We start from the raw sequence: 21,431 nt of genomic DNA on the forward strand, positions 1-21,431 counted from the left end.
CTAAACACAGGCTATCTTTGACTCCAGAAAATGGATATTCAACCAAATAAAGATAATATTCAGAATAGCTACTTTCAAATTCCCCACAGTGAACAATTATGTTCCATGAAGGCAAATGCTGGCGAAATTAGTGGTTGCAAACTACAGTCATAATACAGCCTCCTACAAAAATTACATTCTAAAGTCTGAACTGATACCTTAGCTATCATCCTGCTTCCTCTACACAATCATTTTGGGTAACATTTATCCTTATGAGACTCAGTTTGGTAAAAACAGGGCACTCTTTCTCCTCCTTGAGAGGAATGAGACACAGATGTAAATCGCCATATGTATATCATCTACCACTCTGGAAAATCAACTGAAGCGGTAGAGCCACCCAACCTCAAGTATAAACATCAGCATGTAAATAAAACTGATGTCTGTCCAAAGTGGCTTCCAGATCATATAAGGCAACTATGCAATTGTTCCAATAGCAGTGTAAAGAAAACACATTACCTGAAATGGAACAAGGATTCAGATTTGTGGGGGAAAAAAGTGAAAGAAGCTACACAAAGTTAATAGGTCTTCAATGAAGTTAGTGAGAAGATAAGAAAAGTCAGATTAACAAGGGGAAATATAGGTTAGAAACATAAGAATGTATTAACGGGGCTAGAAAAGTGAATTTTAAAATTGTAGCCTGAATTAGGCAGTAATTTAACTAATACTACTTTTTACTTTGGGAGAAAAAAATAGAAGCCAGAGAATATGGAAGCATTCTTCACATAGCAATATACTTTAAAGTTCTTTACAATTCTTTACTTTTGAAGACATTACTAACAACTGCAACCCTCACAGATTAACACCCAACCCTCCTTATCTATACTAAAGAGGCTTGTTTGGCTTACGAGCAGTTTGGCATGGCTAAGGCATAGGGTCTGGGATTGGTAATGATAAATTATAAGGCAGGAACCAGAACATAAACTATCTGGTATAACATGATAATTATATAGTTAACATTTACGATATGCCAAGAGCAGTCTCAGAACTCAACGTCATCCCAAGGGCTCACAATAATCCTATGAAATAAGGAGTATTTATTCCCTTTCAACAGATGAGAAAACGGAGGCACAGACAGATTAAATCATTTGTCTAAGGTCACATAGCTAGGAAGTGGCAGAGCCAAGATTTGGACACAGGTGGAATGATAGTTTGGATTTATCTGAAAGGCTAAGGAGCCAATGAAGGATTATAAGCAAAGGAAGACCGATATTCAAATTCACATTTTATTTTAGCAAGATCTATCAGGTAAGAGTGAATAACGACTAAGGAAAAAAACTGAAACCTCAAAATTAGTTAAGAGACTGACGAGGAAAGACAGAAATGATGAAGGCCTCAATTAAGGGAATAGCAATAGAATGAAAATAATTGAATAGATATATACAGAGGATATAAAATCAACTTGACTTATGATTGGAAAAGGGAGAGTGAGGATGATTCCAAGGCTTCACTGACTAGGCCCAAGCCAACAGCTTCACATTTTAATCATACTATTACTTTATCAAAAGCAGAAAGGTTTGGTATTAAATCATCCTCATATCAGCAACAGCCACAGTATTTGACTTTCTCCTCTCTGAAAAATGTGACTAAATAACTTAAAATTACTGCCACTTGGCAACTCCACACTAATTGTTTAATATGCATACAGTAAAGACAGCTATTAAATATTTTCAATAAATGACACGCAGACCATCACTGAACATAACATGGACATGGAATCTGTGAAATTTAGTAAACGTTCTTATCATCAGCACTCTAAATTTAAGAAAAACCTAAATGCCCTTTAAATGGATTAGAATCATTTTACCACTTATAGGAAGAGGTCTGTAGACACCTCTTTTAAGATTCAAAAAAAGTAAAACTCATTACTTCAAAGTTAAATCGACTAGGTTCTTTTTCCCCTTCTGTCTGTAAATGTAAACAAACAAAAAAACCCCACTATCCTTATAGCGCAAGTCAAGGATCTGTAAAATACTACATTTGGATTATAATAACCACTGGAAAAACTTACTGCAACTTCAACCTTATTACCACTGTAAGGGTAAAACTATGCTAAAGCCAGGGCCTTCCAGTAACTAAATGCTCTTGGAAAGTGTCCAAAACAATGTTATAGTAAATTTCCGATTTGTTTCATCTAAGATCAAGAAAAACAAGTTATCTAAAGCACTGGGTTATATTTAAATAGGCTCTAACTAAGAGTTTTACATCTCATTATCACTCAGAAAAATCTATACTCTTTACTTAGGATGGGACCTAAGACCAGTAAGTCACCTGGGGGGTAGGGGGTGGGGAGGGGAAGTTGCACCTAGGAATTTAATCACATATTACTTAATATTATTTTCAGAAAAATTTCAATACCACTAGCTTTCTGTTTGAGAGAAACAGATTTTGGCAGAATCTGCTAAAATCATGGTTTGCAGTGATACTGAAAATCTCCATAGCTTCTATAACGTGGACAACATGTGGTGGTGCTTACTCTGGTTTCTAGCTTGAGCCGTTTTTTAGAGTCTCCTATTATTTGTGGTTCAGATTCCTTTTTTATGGGTTGCATGCCTGATAGATATACACCAGTATCATATAAAAACAAACATAAAGGTGCTTTATATATGTGAGTGCATATGTGAATGTACATACATGACACTTTAGACAAGCTGTGATTTCCACTCATAAACAACTTTTTTTATAAAGTTCTACTAAATTGAGAAGTAAAAGCCAACAGTTAAGAAAATAATCTAACCATACAGCAAAGGGAGCTGTAAAATTAATTCTGGAAGCCAAAGAAACCTAAATAAAGCAGGTACACAAAACAAACCCAACCCATTTTCACTGAGCATTTTTAAGTTTACCTATAAATGTTAACATTTTTTAAAAGTTGAGGAGTATACCAACTTTCATTTATGAAAAATGACATCCTAGGATAAATTTCTAATTCCCAAGAGAAATAAGTCAAGTTTAAAGATCTGCATACAAAAATAATAGAAGAGCTGCAAAGAAATGAATCGAAAAAGCAAACATGGTTTTACAGGGAACATGGAAGCTATCTGAAACATTAAAAGTGGAATGGACTTATTATCAATATAACAAACAAAAGATCCAAAATGAACAAATTAAGCATAAATACTCCCCATGTGTTTAACTTCTTCTGAAACAAGCCATGCCATACCAATCAATACTTGCCACAAATATTGCCATAAATTGGTCACTTCTATCTTTTTAAATGATGAAACAACGAAAGGTTTGTTGCAATATATTTATAACTTACCAATACTGAGCTATTAAGTTTCTATTAGTGATGCTTCCACTAAGGATTTGTGCTAAAAAGACTGAAATCTATTCATACAGCAGTGAAAAATGAAGCCTCACTGAAGACATTCAATATAAAGCTGACCCCTAAAGGCTCCTTGATGCACGTTTGCAACCACAGTATTCACAGTATGCAGTACACTAGCAACAGATTGGTTAAAAACAGTTTGGATTTTCAACCTCTCATTATACAGGCAACAGTTTTAGAAGCAATCACATTAAATAAATATGTCTTTCACAGTTACGGGATGAAATTTTAAGCTTGACAGGCACCAATGCCCTGATTTTCTACTTTTTTCGTAAACCATATGACTTCCACATGCTGAGAACGTATTATGCTTTAACCTGCAGTAAAGGCTTTACATCATTTTAATGCTCGGCGCCTAAAATGCAACAGAAGCACCCCATCGAATGCAAGGAATATATCTGGTTTCAACCAAACCATTAGTCAGAAAAAGTTTAATGAACGCCTTTCCCAGTAAGTAACTTTGCATTTCCGTAGAGGAAAACAAACAAAAAGAAAATCTGAGGTGAGGGTGGGTGGAAGAGAAAATCTTATATTTTAATATTTTTCCAACTCTTAACAAACATTTTAGTTTTTTTATTTCTAAAATAATTATTGAACGTTTTAAAACACTATGTCTAATATAATATCTTTCAGCAGAAAAACACTCTATTATGTAGTTACACAGGATTTTTCTCCAGTTTTTGCAAAGTAATATTTCAGGCTAAAACAGAAGGTTAAAACAAATAATTCTGGAAATCCTAGTCTATAGCAAACTGAAACCTCAACTTTGTATCAACATATTGTATGTTCTAAATTTGAGATTTAGAAAACACATCAATTTTTTTTTTCTATTCAGGTCAATCTAAATATATATGCTACCTCATGCTTATAGACAGCTTATCTGTGTGAATGACCAACTGCAGAAATTTCAAATCAAAGGTCATAAAACATACCATAAAATTACACACTATGTGACTTTCAGTTTTTATGGTATCTAAGGTCCTTTACTGATAGGTTCAAGAATTGATAAGTTGGGATATGTAAATACATTAAATATGTAAATACACTAAATTCTCAGCAGTCGAAAGAGAAATTATGCCAATTCCTTTATTTAAAAGTCCATTACACTAAAAATCTGTGACAAAAGAATGGTTATTGAAAAACTTATATTTCAGACCGAAAGAAGTACAAATTATATTATCTTAAATCTCCTGGTGTAATGTTTTTAAATATTAAAGACTGTGAGAAACAAGAGATGTTGCAATCCTCTTTCCTTTATAACTCCAATTGAAACTCGGAAGAAAAAAAAAATCAGAATTCAAATTTGCCAAACTTGACTTATACACATAATTCAACTAGATCTATCTTAGTTGTGCAATTTTAAAATAAGTTTAATGCAAAGCACTGCAATCTTGATGTGATAATTACCTGTGGAAGAAATGCAAAATAAAAACAAATGCAGGTCCTTTTCATCGAATGATGCATTTTACAGCAAAACCACGAAGCACAAACTAAACAAACAGGCACAGGAGGCAGCATGTCCATCCAGGAAGAGAAATGTACCACGCCAAGAAAGAAAGGAAAGAAGGAGGGAAGGAAGGCAGACAGGCGGGCAGGCGGGCGGGCGGGCAGGGAGAGAAGACAGAGGTTTCTATACCTGCAGGATCCCAGAGAAATGAACTAGTCACATCACTCTCTCCTATATGATATGTAGGGTTTTTAAAGCTCCAGGGTAAATAAAAACAGCAACCACTCTATACGACCATTCAACTTTCCATAGTACAGTATCTTTAATGCCAACTGCATTCTCCCCTTCACTCACCCAGTGTTTCCTCTCTCTTCCATACCAGCTTTCAGACAAATGCGAGACAGAACAGGGTGGGGTAGAAGAAAAAATACAAGCAGCGCCTTTCGGCTACTCCCCCCGCACCTCCAACAATTTCCAACAGTTCTTCCTACTACGAAAATAAGTCGCCCTATCTCAGGATACACAGCAGTCATTCTGTGTCTTCAGTAGACACACAGAGACGCGTACACATGGCAGCACTCCCGAAGCCCCACCCCCAAGCCCCCGAATCTTAAGTACTGTTTAATCTATTGAACGCGAAGACCACAGCGAGATCCCTCCACCTATTGCTTCGGGGTGAGGGTGGGTGGAGGACTCCTTTCAAAGTAGCCCCAACAGTGTAACCAAAACACGGTTCCGGAATAAAATATTAAGAACACTTTTCCTTTCCCACCTAGCTGCCGACTTCAGGATGCAAAAAGCCATCTCCACACCCCCGCATCTCTCCAGGGCTCCTGCCCGGAGTTTGGGGTGGAGATGCGTCCCGGGAGGCCGGGAGGAGTGTGAGCGGGCGATGGGACACAAACGAGTCGCTCACCGCGGCCACCCTGCACCGCGTCGCCAGCCCAGAGGTCCAGGACCCGCACCTCGCGCACGCCTCTCCGCCCAGGCCCAGCTAAAAGCTCCGACTCCGGCTCTCGAACTTCCTCTCCGGAGTCATTTATTCAAGGCGAACACATCACCCAAGTACACGTCACCCAGTTTCAAACACAGTTCTGCACCCCAAACAAACCCACACACCTCAAATTCCCCTCACAGTTTCCCAAACTCCAAACAAGACACCCCACCTCCAGAATTCAAACCTTCCGCCCATCAGGGAGGCAGCCAGGAGGAAAGAGTTGGGGAGCAACCGACGCCTTTCCATTACCACCCCCACAAACTGCCCCACCCCAGACCCTGAGTCCGGGTCGCCCCCGTCGGAAGCCCCCCGCTTCCTCCCTCCTCTCAGTCGGGCCGCTTAAGAGACCCATCCCCAGCACACTCACTTTCTCCCCCAAACCCCTCCAAAAAAAAAAAAAAAAAGTGAAGAGAAAGAAGTGAGGAAAGAGACTTGAGGTAGTCCGGCTTCCAAACCGCTCGACTCACCTCAGAATCCTTGCTGAGTTCTCTCCGCCCGGCACAGCCCCCTCCCCAACGTCCCGGTACGAAGGGCTGAGGTAGGGAGGAGGGGAAAGCGGGAGGGGGAGGGGTGTCTTCCGCGTGGGGCGCCCGTCGGGAGGGGACTGGGGAGGGGTTGAGGCCGGCGCAGGAAGAGGAGAAGGGGGAGGGGAGGCCCCTATCTCCCAGTCTCCCCCTGAAAACCTCCCTTGTCTCAATCACATCAGACTGACTGTCTTTGTCTGGCTGACAACCGCCATATTGATATCAACAGCCCCTCTCCCACCTGCTGCCGCCTGGCGGCCCTGGGAGTTGTAGTTCCTGCCTCCCTTGAGTAAAGGCGCCGGACCGGGCGTCCGGAGGCCCCAGGGAACTACAGCTCCCGGCAAGTCCCGCGCCCATCCGCCTTCCCACAGGGAGGAGGGGAAAGGAGCGCCAAAGCCGTAGGGACTACACATCCCAGAATACCATGGATCCCGGGCCCAGAAAGGGGACATGATATCATGCTGGGGTGGAGAGGGAGGATGAATTGGCGGCCGGGATCAATTTGAGCTGACGGAAGGAGGTATTCTGAGAGGAAAGGGAGGAAAAGGAAAGACGACCACAGTTCCCATGATGCATGGAGAGATGACTACATTTCCCATGATGCAGCCGGGGGGGGGGGGCTGGTGGTGCGGTGCGTAGGGAAGAAAGACTGCATGTCCCGCGATGCTCTCGGCCGGCCGGTGGCGGAGATTGAACCGGAAGACGCTTTCTGGGTTTGAGGAGTGGAGTGACTGGTATTGAACAGCCGAAAGTCGAATATGAAACTGGTGAGTCTCCGCTCCTAGGTCAGAGGGCATATCCTTTTGGACTTCGTCGTTTCCACCTTGGGAAGGGAGCCGTCGCGGAGGAGGGGTGTCAGTTAGGGCCTAGAAAGTGGGGTGGACTAAGGAAAGCTACTGTTGGTTGCTGAGGAGTTTGAATCCCACCTCCCACCCCCGACCCCCCGTAACTGCCTGGTCTTATTCATTCCTTGGCGGGTCCCTTTGGTTAGATAAGAGATTGACTCTGTCACCTTTCTTCCCATACAAACTAACATTGGGCTTATGAACGAGGTTTGACTTGTTTCTCAGCTGCCACGTGAGTGTTATAATGGGTTAATTTCTTTCCACGCGATTGGCGCTTGATTAGCGTTTTTTCCTAGGGTTGTTGAGAAGGCTTTGGTTAACATATGAACAGAGTTTAGAAAATACTGGGCAGAGCGTAATCTCTTATTAAATTTTCCGTTATAGACTCCTAACTGCCCTTGCTCTTCAGAGAAGGACGAGGTTAGGGTGTGATCTTGGAGGATTTGAATCTTAAACCCTGTGTAAGATGGGCTGAAAGGAAGTGTTAAGGCGTTCCAGTCTAGAGCTGTAAGGGACTGCGTGAGCCAAGGTTAGATGGAGCATGCCAGGATACCTGGAAAAGTCTTTGCATCACAAAACTCAAACACTTGGCTTATAGGAAAGCTGCTCAGGCCTTTGTTTTGAGCCATTTTACCCTGTGCGCACAGATTTAACTAGTTTACTCCAACTGTATGCAATTAGTAATAGCATAATTAGAGTAGAGAAGCAGGTGTGAGATGCTGTTTCTCAACCTTTTAAAATTCATGTTCCTGCAGCCAAGTGCTGTCAGGCTTTACTTTCTGTAGTTTTTGTAGAAAAACAAAAGGTTTCTTTTCTTAATTATTTGAGCATGCTTTTGCAGAGTGCACGCGTACGTACACACACACGCTACAGGCAAATATACTCTGCACAGTGTCAGCTGTTTTCTGAGAAGTCAGAGAAAGTATTAAAAGTGGATTCAACTCCAAAACTGTCTCTATCTACAGCTGTTTAGGTAAGGAGAAAGGCACAGATCAGTAAACCTTGAGAGTAACAATTTGCTCCTGGGTCAGTTCTGGAAACATTTAAAAATGCAGAATTGAAAGTCACCACTCTTGCCCTAAAGAAGCATGCAATCTAATGAAGAAGATACAAAAGGAATGATAAAGTTATAATTCACTGTGTTCATGTTCAGGGTTTCGGGATTGAGAGGATAATGAGGGTGCATGGGGAGTGTGAGACACCTCCTTGGAAAGGTGACTCTTTAACTGATAAGAAGGGTGAGTAGGCTAGGACCTTCTTGAAGAGGGTTCAGTTTATAGAAGCAACAGAGCTTGGCACCAGAATGGTTGAAACACAGGCCATGTTCCCTCAATAAAAGATAAATCACAATTGGTGTGCTTGGTGCAAAGGCAGGCAAGTGGGAAACAGTTTTTTTCCATAACAACTCATTTGCTGAGGGTATCAGAGAGTTAGGGTTTAGTTTACATATACTTTGGTTTGCTTTTAAACTCCTCCTGCTTATTTTATTTAGAGATGTGAAAACGTGGAAAAAAGTAGAAACTCACTTTTTTTTCCTTTAAGAACCATAAAATGCCTCAGAGGAAGAGGAAGTATTCTGTCTATACTCCCTCCCTCTTTACTTGTCATCCACGTAGTACATAACTAAAAGTCATTTGGTAGTTGATGATTTATAATGCAGAATATCTTTCAACACAGCAAAGTGGTTTCAAAAACATTAGCACATTAGCACTCAGTAAGTTAGACTTCTTTTTTGTGTCATGCCTCCCATAGAGTTGGAATAAATCCTCCATGGCCTAAAAATTTTAACTTTGTGTACTGCATCAGAAATAGGTAGTAAGCCATATTTTGTATTTATATCATGAAACACAGAAATACATTTTATCAAGCACATTCTTGTTTTGGAGATGACGGCTTCTCCAAATATCCATCCCACGCACAATCTATGACCACATCTTGTTGATTCTGCGGTTCTTGAACTGGTCTGTGTCTCTCCAGTCCCACTAATACTCCCTTTGTATGGGCTCTTTTCACTTGACACTTGGAATTCAACAAGACCTTCTAACTGGTCTCCCTGCACTCAGTCTCTACACCCTCCAATCCATTCTCTACCCGGCGTCCTAGAAGTTGCTTGAAATTGCAGAGTTGCCTAAAACCCCCCAGTAGCTTCCTTTGCCCTTAGGATAAAGTCTTACAATTCTTGACTTACCTGGTCCTCCCAACTTCTCCAGCCCTCCTCTCCCTTGATCTCCTCGTTCCAATTATATTGCACGTCTTCCAGTTCCTTGAACTCCCCCTGCTCTTTTTTTAAATTAATTAATTAATTAATTTCGGCTGCACCAGGTCTTAGTTGCAGCATGCAGGATCTTTAGTTGCGGCATGTGGTATCTAGTTCCCTGGCCAGGGATCGAACCCGGGCCCCCTGCATTGGGAGTGTGGGGTCTTAGCCACTGTGCCACCAGGGAAGTGCCCCCCACCCCACTCTCTTTTGCCTCTGGGACTTTAAATCTGTTCCATTGCCTCCACCTCTTTTTTGCCTGACTTATTTCTTCATATATTTCAGATCTCTGTTTAAATAGCACTTCTTCAAGGTTTCCTTGAATTAAGTACCCCTGTTATGTGCTTCCATGGCACACTTCCTTTTTCATGGCACTTGTAATTATTGGTTTTATGTCTGTCCTCCCTCTTGTGGACTCTTGAATTCCCAGGGCCCGACGCATTGTGTGATGCCACTAAATAGTAGTTGAATAAATAATTCCTGAAAGATTGTCAAGGTCTGTTAATATTCTTGAGAAAAGATTAAGGGGTGAAGTCAAAACATTACAATAAGCAATAACCATTGGAGTGAAAAAGAATGATTGCTGCCTTTTATGGAGCACTTACTGTGTGCCAGGCATTGTGCTAGGGAGGTACTTGCTATTTAGTGTCACATTTTATCCTTTGATCTAGATGATAGCGTTCCCATTTTATAGAAGAAAAACTGAGCCTTCAGGAGATGAAGTGGCTTGAAGTTACACAGATGAAAAGAGTGGTAGACCTAGGATCTGAACCCAAGATTCCTTCCTGCAGAGTCTGTTGCTTAATGAGGGCAGGGACTCTGGTGCTTTGCACAGTGCCCAGCACATGCTGGGTTATCTCTCACAGAAACGAAGCCAGAGTGCAGACTGAGCGAAAGTTCATTCAAGGATATTTTTTAAATTAGCTTTAAATCTGAGTTTGGCTGAATTAAGATCTTAAGAAAGATTATTGGTAAAAAATTAAACTCTGGGGACTCCCTTGATCATCTAAAGGGCTCCATATCAGAGCATACCAGTTGAGTGCCCAGGTTGGTGTCTATACTACCCAATTTAGCCTCTGTGATACCATTTATAGTTCTCTAACCTTACCCATCACTGTCTTGGTGGCTTTTCACACACCCAAAGGAAGACGCTGGATGCCAATATAATGTAATCCTTGGATAGCTCCTTCTTAGAGAGATACCAACTCAAAGGATTTTAATGACTGTCTATAATATCAGGCAGCTTTATTTAACTAAGGAAAATTAATTGGCACCTTCAATTAGAATAATTTTGAAAGGAACAGGAAAATTAGAAATGTGTCCTCTAAATTAGCACATTTTAGAGCATGTTCTGCTTTTAGTATAGATTGAGCCTAATTGGGTGCACCCTGATGGCCAAATTCAGCAAAGGGTAGAAACTAGAATTCACCCGGGTCTTTAACAAAAGACCATGAGACAAAAAAAAAAAATACCGAATACATTGACAGAAATTGAATTTGAAACATCATGGCCAGGAATTTAGTCATTAAAATAGATGAAGGTTAAAGTGAATAAAATGATAAGCAGTTCAAGAATGCATCGTGTGTCATACTTCCTATAGATAGTTCCAGTGATGGAGAGAATCTTCTAGTTTATTCAGTCAACAAAGATGTTATTATGCAACCATAGTATACCTTTGGCATTCAAAGTTTTAATACTTTCTATTCTAACTATTACATTTGACCCCAAAGATCGATGACAGGGAATTATTTGTAATTTTGCTGAGGCACAAATTTGAATGTGCCTTTAAGATGAATGACAGTCCTTAGTGAATGAGCCTGATTGCCTCAGAATCCAGGGCTCTCTGCAGTTCTTGTGGCCCACTTGTTTAAGGTCTGAAAGAAAGGTCACTTAAACGCTGGTTACGTTATACTTTTTGAATTTGATGGAGGAAATTATATGCTGTAGTTTTATTTACAAATTTAAAGCCTCAAGAAGGCCTTGAGGTATATTCTTTGGTGGTCTATGCTCCTCTATGAAAATGCTGTTTCATTACTACTGGCTTTGGGGGGTGGCGGGGAGGCTCAAACTTTTAACTCACCATGTCTCTTAGGAGAACAGATGGAGCAAAGAAGTGGATTCATGGGCCGCTTCCAGCGGAGGACAAGTAAAGCACCAAGTGGAATTGTAGATTATAAAGAAAATACTGGCTTGAAAGGGGCAAATGCTGCTCCAAGGTCAATTTAACAAATCATTAGAAAGGGGTGTGGTTAATCCTCACCTTGGATCTGAGTGCAATGAATTCTTCCTGCAATTTTCAGACTTGCAGAATCCTTTTGGCTTCTTAGGCTTTGGATCAGGAACAGAAGATTTCTTGCTGTAAATTACAAACACTCACAATTTTACCAGGACTTAATTCACCTATTTCAGTACAATTGTTAAAATGTCAACCTGATTTCACTATCTTTTCTGTGTTTCTCTTTGCTGGTTGATTAGAGTGCCCTCGTGTGTCTTTATGATATAACATCATTTCAAGTTTTAGAAAGGTCACGTTTTATCATCACCACCTCAGTGTGATAGGTTTTTTCCCTTTAGAATGCTTTCCTCAAACTCTGAAAAGTGACATAAGGCCAAATCACATACATTGTTCAGTAGTGCTCTCAGATAAAACTGGCTGTTTTAGTCTTGGGCATTTCAAAGTCCTAATGGTTACCCTGAAGGTTAAATCTTTTATACTTAAGGCAAAAAATATATATAGCAAGGTTTTTTTCAGTAACAGTTGACTTGAACATTTTATATTTGCATGTAATACATATAGTCTGACATACAGTACAAGCATGACAGCATTGCTGTTGCCTGTAACTGCAGTAGCACATTTGTTTTGTCACTGGCTTACTCTGCGTACTCAGATCCCTCTGCCATTTGCTCTGATGATCAGCAAAGTGTACTTGAAGGACAAGGGCCAAGAATGCATCATGGCCACAGAACTCAGTAAAACCTAGCATTCCAAATGGAAAGTTCTCTCCTGGCTTGCTGAATACCAGCAGAGGTCCAGGGGTAAACTGCTCTTCAGTCATCATCATTCATTTATTCATTCAACAGATCTTCCTGAACACCTGCCTCTTCTGTGCTATGCATTACCCAAGGTACTAGGTATATTCCAGTGAAGAAAACAGATTTACTCTCTGCCTTTATGGAACGTAAAGTCCAGCGGGCTTACTGTGCATTTCAAACAATATTACAATGAACTTTCTGATGTAGTGATATTGTTGGGCCCTGGCTCAAGTAGTTTTTGAATATAATGGTTCAAAATGTATTTAATTGTATCCTAGAAGATGCCTTCTTAAAATTGTAACAGACCTGGCCAATTTGCCCACTGGTTTACCATTGTACCAGTAATGTATGAGAATACATTTCCCCACTCTTGCCAGGGATGCCATCTGTTTCTTTACTCTTACTATGTGTCTTACTAATGTAACCATCTTCTTTCATCAATCCTCACACCCTCTTGTCTCTTAGACTTCGGCTATATTTAGTAAAAGGTCCTTACAGTAGTGATGTATGGATGTGGGAAAATGTACCAAAAAGAGGAGCAGATTTCTTCAGATAAAAAAGTGGTGCCCTGAGAATCTTTAAAAGGAATTTTTCAAAGAACCTCTGGTGTTGCTTTGAAAATGCTGGTGCGTGGGAGCAGTAGTTGTTATTGTAAGTATTATGGGGTCCAGCAGATTGGAGAGGCAGCTGGGTCAAGTGTGTGTAAATGGCAGAGGAGACCCCCGTGCCCCCCAGAAAGGAAAGGGATGACCCGTGAGATGAAGCTAGGAGTTGGCGTATCAGGAAGGGCTAAACTAAGTCAGAAGGGCAGATGTCAGAATTTGCGGAGATCCTGAGAAAAGGCAAGAATGCTAACAGAAGATGAAGGGGAATAGGAAAGACTGTAGGAGAAAGGAGTTAGCTTGAAAGCCCCAAGGGGCTCGGTGATCAAGACTAAACTGTGGTGGGAATTTTACTGTGAGGAAAACAGGAAGTTTAAATTGCCCCTGATTGACCATATAGCTGAAGGACATGCCCTAAGGGTCTAAAACATTTTAATTTATTGAAAGCACAGCTGAATGAACTTTAGCTCTCTCAAGGATAGATAATCAGATAGATGATTTTCAAGAAAAATATTCTTTAATAGGAATTGTAAAACTAACACCCTTTTTGCCCTTAAGGTGCAGTTTATTTTTCATCACTCATGCTTATGAATGGGGTGGGGGAATGTGAATAATAAAAGGTCTTGCATAATCTATTCTTCAGATTTATGGCCTAAGCAGAGATTGGCTTTTCCTAAATATAGTATTTCTGCATTTTTCTATTCCAGTAAAATAGAGAAAGGCATAATTAGATGTTCTAATTTAATGTCTTCCTTCTCATATGTTTTTTTCAATGTATGAAAATACAGGTAAACAAGAAGTAGTATTAATAATGTAAAGGATATTATTATAATTGTTACTTTTTTTTACATTTTTTAAATAGCTTTATTGAGGTATAATTAACATACCACAAAACTCATACATTTAAAAGGTACATTGCAGTGACTTTTTGTAAATTTACAGAGTTATACAACAATCACCACAATCCAGTTTTAGAATATTTTCATTACTCCAAAAAGATCCCTTGTGCCCATTAGCAATCCCCATAACTACCTCCAGGCCCAGGCAACCACTAATCTATCTTCTGTCTTGTAGATTTGCCCTTTCTGGTCATTTCATATGAATTGATTCATGCAATATGCAGTCTTCTGTGTCTGACTTTTCATTTAGCATAATGTTTTTGAGGTTCATCCATGTTGTAGCATGTATTGCTCAGTAATATTCTATATGAATATGTCACATTTTGCTTATCCAGGTACCAGTTGATAGACATCTGGATTGTTTCCACTTTGGGGCTATTAATATTGTGTGGACATAAGTTTTTATTTCTGATTTCTCCATGTTTTCATTGCTTTGTCTTTCATGATTACACTGACTAGAACCTCCAATACAATATTGAATAGAAGTGGTGCAAGCAATGGTGCCAGTCTTTTTTCCCCTTCCCAATCGTAGGGAGAAAGCATTCAGTCTTTCACCACTGAATACAATATGAGCTGTAGGTTTTTCATAGTTGCCCTTTATCAAGTTGATGATGTTCCCTTCTATTCCTGGTTTGTTGACCATTTTTATTATGAATGGGTCTTGGATTTTATCAAATGCTTTTCCTTTGTGTATCAAGATGATCATATGGTTTTTGTCCTTTATTATATTAATATAGTATATTAACTTAGTTGAATTTTTAATGTTAAATCAATCTTGCATTCCAGGCATAATTCCCAGTTGGTCATGATGTAGACTCCTTTGTAGATATTGCTGGATTTAGTTTGCTGTTATTTTGTTGATGATTTTTGCATATATATATATATATATATATATTCATGAGAGAAATTGGTCTGTAGTTTTCTTATGATGTCTTTGTCTGGCTTTCGTATCGGTAATATTGTTCTCATAGAATGAGCTGGGAAATGTTCTCTCCTCTATATTCCAGGAGAGTATGTGTGAAGAATTGGTATTTCTCTTTAAATGTTTGATAGAATTCATCAGTGAAGCCATCTGGGCCTGGGCTTTTCTGGGAAGATTTTTAAATGACTAAGTCAATTTCTTTACCTGCTATAGGTCTCTTCAGATTTTCTCTTTGTGCATTACATTTTTTTAAAATTGTGATAAAATATACACAACATAAAATTTACTATTTTAACCATTCTTAAGTATACAGTCCAGTGACATTACATTCACATTGTTGTGCAGCCATCACCACCATCCATTTCCAGACATCACTTAGCATAATATCATCAAGGTTCATCCATGTTGTAGCCTGTGTCAAAATTTCCTTCCTTTTTAAGGCTGAATAATATTCTGTTGTACACCACATATGTTTTATCCATTCATCTGTCAATAGACACTTGGGTTGTTTCCACCTTTTGGTTGTGTGACTAAAGCTGCTGTGAGCATGGATGTACAAATATCTGTTCAAGTCTCTGCTTTCACATTTTTTTGGTATATACCCAGAAGTTGAATTGCTGGATCATACAGTAATTCTAATTTAATTTTCTGAGGAACCAACATACTGTTTTCTGTTTTTTACATTCCCACCAGCGATGCACAGGGGTTCTGATTTCTCCACATCTTCACCGCTCATCAACACTTTTCATTTTATCTTTGTTCGTTTAGATAATAGCTATCCTAATGGATGTGAAGTAGTATCTCAGTAAGGTTTTGATTTACATTTCCCTAATGATTGGTGATGTTGAGCGTCTTTTTGTGTTTCTTAAAATAGGTAATACATGCACATTGTTTAATTTAAAAAATATCTGTACACAAGTTTTAGAAAAAAAGAGAGAGAGAAAAGATCCTGTGCCACCTTTATCTTCCTCCCCAAGAGCAATCTCAGTTGTCAGTTTCTTGTGGATCCTTCAGAGATATTCCGTGGAAATATACACATGTGTGTAATTTCCATCCCTTTTTTGTTTTTTATGTAAATAGTGAGATACTGCCCACACTAGTTTTGCATATTCCTTTTTCTTTTTTAAGTTAGAAATGCATCTTAGAGATCATTTCATGTAAACATTTAGAACAGCTTCATTTTATAAAACACAGCATATCCACACCTAATTGAGTCTGCATTTGACAAGATCCTGGGTCATTTGTTTTCATGTTACTTTCATTCTAAACAATGAAATAGTTTCAGTACTCCTTTCAAAAAAAAATTTTTTTTTAATATTTGTAACAGACACTTTGTCTTTTCATTGTCTAAAGGAGGAGTTTAGAATCATGGATGTTAGGCTGGAAGGTAGAGTTCTCCTTCCTCCACGTACATCCCTCCCAACTATTTGAGTATCATTCATTGTTACTTAAAGTTTAGGGCATGGTTTTGTTGCTAATATAATACATAACATGTGAAATTAGTGTCAGCACGGCTCAAAAATATGTTCAAACTATTGCTAGAAAAAAAGTCAGTTGCACAGTGTTTTGTTATTTAGGTATACCGTAATTTACCTAACCAAACCTTCCTCTGTGAGCATGAGGTTGTTTCCAGTCTTTAGCGATTAGAAATCACGTCGCATAGATAATCTCTTTTGTGAGCATTTTTGGAAGTATGTCTGTAGGATATATGTCAAAGGGCATATGCATTTTTTATTTCATTTTATTGCCAAAATGCCCCCATCGCGACTTAGCAGATTACACTCTTGCCAGCAGCATATCCCAACTCACCACTACAGTGTTATCATTAAGCTATCTTATTTTTTTCTCCTGGGAAAGTGAAAAAAATGGTATGTCATTATACTTTTTTATGTTATTTTTCTCTCATTATGTATAAGACGTGGAACATCTTTTCATATGTGTAGAAAAGCACCTATATTTCCATTTCCTTTTCATCTCTCTTCTCCCCTACTTGATCTATTACTACACTGCTAAACTATTTTACCTTCTGTAGCTCTAGAGTGTATTTTAATATCTTGTAGTACTTGTTCCCACTCATTGTTCCTCACTTCAGAATTTTCCAGACTACTCTCCTTTATTTTTATATAAAATTTAGAATTATTAGTTTCCAATAAAATCCTTTTCATATTTTGCTTGGAATCAGGTTAAATTTACAAAATTTAAGGAGAGAATTGACTTATTTCTTTCAACATATCATTGAGTCTAAGAACAAGAAATATCTTTTCCTTTATTTAAATCTTTTTTTAAGCATATCTTTTTGGTTGTTACTGTAATTGGAATCTTTTCCTACATTGTTTACTTATAAGAAGGGTATTTCTTTTTTGCATTCTCTACACAGCCCTATGCTGAACTTTCTTATTTTAATATTTAGTAGTCTTTCCATTTAATTCTCTTAGGTTTTTAGGTGTATAACTTTGCAGAAAGTTTTTTTAACCTCATTTTTTTTTCCTGTGGTGTAATTACATTGGCTTATACTTCCAGAATAGTTTGGAATAGGAGTGGTGGTGGTAGACATCTGTGTTCTATTTCTGATGTGAGTGGACATGATGCTTGAACTCAACATGGCACTGTTACATTGACTTCTGGCTTGAAATTTTTGTATATTTTAATTTACATACTACAACTGCTTTCTTGCTCCAAAATTTTCTAGTCACTAAAAAAAGTGAGATTGTTTCACATAGCCCAACAGTAAGTTATTTTCTAAGAGGAAGATCTATTTGTGTTGTATTGTTTGTTCTAGGCAGTTAATTATATCTTGCAAGCCATTTCCAGACTTTTGAGAAAACAATGGTTTTTATAACTTAAAGTCTTAGGTGGTACGTAGCAGACTTGTAGAAGTAAAAGACTTCTATGACCTTAAAAGAAAATTGGAAGGTTTCCTTGGAAAACAGAACAGCCAGAAATAGTTTCTCTCTTTCTGTACTTAAGAGACAGGCCTGATAAAGGCAAGAAATGTAAACAAATTGTCTGTTAAAATAAACATAATTACCACACCAAAAAAAAAAAAATCTGTAGAAACAAAAAGGGATTCAGAGCCCTAGGCTGTGGCTTATTTATTTTAAACTGTATTTGAGTCAAGCTGCATAGATCCAATAGGAAGAAACTGTTGATGAACAACTGTGTGATAGTTAAAACTAACAGATAAGAGAAGCCGTATCAAAAATCCATAGTTTGGCTCTAATTGTATAGCCAATGAATGTTATTAAATGCCTATCTGGTACAAAACCTCCTTTTGTGCTGTGGAGCAAACTAAAGATGAGTAAGACATAGACCTTACCTCTCAGTAACTCACTATTCAACAAACCATAGATAAGTTGTACTGTGTATACTATTGATGTATGTGACTGAGTGTATGGGGTTTTAGTGACAGACTGTGATAAAGGCAATAGTAACATCAGGATTATGAAAGATGAATTCCAACCAGAGAATCAAAGTTTCCTAGAGAAGTAAAATTTGAGCTGGCCTTGGAAAGTACCTTGGCTGACAAATATATCGGAGGAGGAACATGATGGTCTTATTCCAGGTGGATGGAACAGTTAAATTTAGAAGGATTTGGATTATGTTCATAGTTCCTACCCTCTTCCCTGCCACCCCCCCCCCCACAAAATAGTAATAATAATAGTAGGAGTGAGAGGAAACTTTGAGAGGTGATGGATACGTTTATAAACTTGATGGTGGTGATGGTTTCATGGATGTATACTTATCCCCAGACTCAGCAACTTATTTACGTTAAATACATACATCTTTTCACATGTCAGTCACACCTCAATAGAGTGGTTTTTAAAAAGATTTGGAAGTGAGGTGTTCAGTTTTCCCATAATGTGCATATGCACTTTATATGTTTTTTGCTCTGTAGCAGTGTGTACAAAAATAGACACATTTCTGTCTTCTCATATTCTCCTAATTCATTACTTTAGAATATCAACATTTTTATTATATGTGTGTTGTTAACATCTGAAAGGTTTGTACGTGTGTTTGGAGCTCTAGCTCACTGCAGTTGGGACCTTGCTGAGTGTATTAGGAACGAAAATTAGAAAGGTAGATTGAAGTCACAGTGGTGGACTTGGAATATAAGACTTAGCGGTTTGGGAAGTAACAAAATAAGGATTTTTTTTAAGAAAAAATTCTTTTTTAAGAATTTTTAAATACCTAGAGCCTTTCAATTCATCCCTTCTGAAACCTAGGAAAAAGGAGTTAGAAGAACTGTATTTTACACACTTCAAAACTTTGGAATGTGAAATCAAAAAGTATGATTCATTGCAGTTACAGAAAATATTTTTTAAAGTGAAATATAATCAAAACAAGAAGCATTAGGGAGCTTAGCAAATGCATCAAAGTAAATCAAAGCCAGAATTACCTACTTAGGACAAGATTTTTCTAAGCACCTTACAAGGACCTCATAAACAGTAACAGAATTAATAAGTACGTCAAAAAGTGAAAGGGATCCAGAGAATCAGTGGGACCAGTTGTTGGACGCCATGTAAGAAGAGTGCCCAGATAGGAAAAAGGAGAGAACAGACACCCTCATTGATTCCTTGACATTCACCTTTACTGAGAAAGAGTTGGGGAGCCCCATTCCTGCAGACCTGCTAAATGCGTAGAATATTCTTGGTCACATCAACAGGTTGAGTAGAGAGAAATCACCAGAAAGTGTGATGCTGTCCTCAGGGTATTTTTAAAATAACATTTTCAGATAGTAAAACTAACATAAATTTCAAGTGTGCGTGCAGTTTGATGAATTTTTATCTAGTTATGCATCTGAGTGTGTTCTCTTTCGTGTCTGGCTTCTATAACTCAACATTTTGTTGACCTGAAAGTTTTCAAGGATGAAATTGTTGACTTGTTGGTTAAACTGTGTCACCCAGCTGTACATAGCAACCTGGTGGAGGACTGGCAAAGTGCCTGTGGGATTACCATCTCCTTGAAGTGTTCTTGAGGAGACCCTGAGATATTCAGCGTGGCAAAACCTATTTCTGGGCTAGGCAAGCTGCCGCCATTCAATGGGAGATGTCAGCTGAGACAACATGGTTTCTTTTATAAAGAAATCCATCTGACTAAACTATCAGTTCTTCAAAGGGACTAAATAAAAGAAAACTTGTTTCTTTAATTCACTTGAAGTTTTAGAATGCTTTTCTCAAAATAAAAATAGCTCTATTATAGAACCAATACATACTCATAAATTTTTTTCTGAATATAATTGAAAGATATAAAGAAGAAAACAAAAATCACCTGTAATCTCACCACCTAGAGTAATCACTGTGTAACGTTTTGGTATGTAATCTCCTATGATGAATGTGTGCACTGATATCCTTTAGTCGCTCTAAGGCTGTAAATCTGTTAGGATCAGATTCAGCTCTGAGTGATACGAAGCCTGAAGTAACCATGGCTTAACAGTTAGATGTTTGTTTCTCTCTTACAAAGGAAGTCCGGGGGTAAAGAGTCCAGGTCTGTGACCATTAGAGACCCTGGGTCTCCTGCTAGCTTGCTGCCCCACCATCTTCAATATGTGCCTTACTGTTTGTGATCCAATGTGAGTTGACCAGCTCAGGCCATCACATCCTTTTTCTAGTCAGCAGGAAGGAGGAAGGGACAGGGAAAGGCATGCCCCTTCCCTTTGATTATTTCTCAGAGTTGCACACAGACTTCAATATATTCTTTTTGGCCAGAATTTAGTTACATGACTACATTTAGTTGCAAGAGAGACTGGGAAATCTCTATTCCAGGTGGCCATAATTCCAGCTGAGATTTGGGGTTCTCTTGTGAAAGGGCAAAGGGGAATACAGATAATGAGACAACTTCTGTTACAAGCCTTTCCATTTTGAATGTTCGTGCCTTTCCATTTTGAATGTTCGTGAGCTCATTTTGAATCTTTTTATAATATTACGTTGTATGGATTTATTCTGCTATTGAACATTTTGGTTTCCATTCCCTACTATCCCACACAATACTGAAGAGAACATATTTTTATTTACATTTTTTTGCACCCATCTGGGTGTTTGCTTAGTGTCAATTCCTTAAGTAAAATTGCTATATATGCACGTTTTAAATTTTGATTCAGTATTGCTCTTCAGACGCTCTTTCCTTTTCACTCAACAGAGGTAAATGAGAGTTTCCATTTCCCCACATCCTCATGATCAGTTTCTTTATCCTATGCTAGCGTGCGGAGAGAGCATTTTCTCTCAGCGTAGAGAGACAGCCAACAATGTTTCTTCCCAAGCCAACCCCTATTTTCCCTCCCTCACCCTTAATATTTACTGTCAACACTACCACCCTTTGTGAGCTTCTTTTGGGGTCAGGGTGGGGGGATGGGGGGGCGGGTTGCTTTTTTGACGACTCTCTCCTTCTTTACTCATTTTCATGGAAAGCCAAGTCAGAGGACAGGATAAGCAAGAGGGAGCAGCCATAAGTGTCAGTTACCCAGCTGTGGGTGATGTTTAGCCACGCTTCAACCAGAAAGTGGCTTCTCTGTGTTCACCATGCATGCTAGAGATTTGCTGCT

The 21,431-nt window shown here is 38.8% G+C and overlaps 2 protein-coding genes across 11 annotated transcripts in view; one reads left to right on the forward strand and one right to left on the reverse strand.

The window, feature by feature from the left end:
- Positions 1–6,577, reverse strand: part of HMBOX1 (homeobox containing 1) — a 178,918-nt gene extending 172,341 nt beyond the window's left edge. For 8 of the 9 annotated variants that reach the window (XM_036855834.1, XM_036855833.1, XM_036855832.1 and 5 more), the window contains exon 1: positions 6,279–6,561. The gene's annotated coding sequence lies outside the window, so the exon portion shown is untranslated. Of the gene's footprint in view, positions 1–6,278 lie in introns of all 9 variants that reach the window. The other variant, XM_036855839.1, reaches the window with a different exon arrangement.
- Positions 6,578–6,948: 371 nt separating this feature from the next.
- Positions 6,949–21,431, forward strand: part of INTS9 (integrator complex subunit 9) — a 109,742-nt gene continuing 95,259 nt past the window's right edge. Inside the window, exon 1 of one of the 2 annotated variants that reach the window (XM_036856285.1) lies at positions 6,949–7,102. In XM_036856285.1, the coding sequence (XP_036712180.1) occupies positions 7,094–7,102 (9 nt within the window). In that variant the 5' untranslated portion in view covers positions 6,949–7,093. The remainder of the gene's footprint in view (positions 7,103–21,431) is intronic. The other variant, XM_036856284.1, reaches the window with a different exon arrangement.

The sequence above is a fragment of the Balaenoptera musculus genome, chromosome 6 (genome assembly GCF_009873245.2).
Source record: "Balaenoptera musculus isolate JJ_BM4_2016_0621 chromosome 6, mBalMus1.pri.v3, whole genome shotgun sequence".
In the NCBI taxonomy this organism is placed as follows: Eukaryota; Metazoa; Chordata; class Mammalia; order Artiodactyla; family Balaenopteridae; genus Balaenoptera; species Balaenoptera musculus.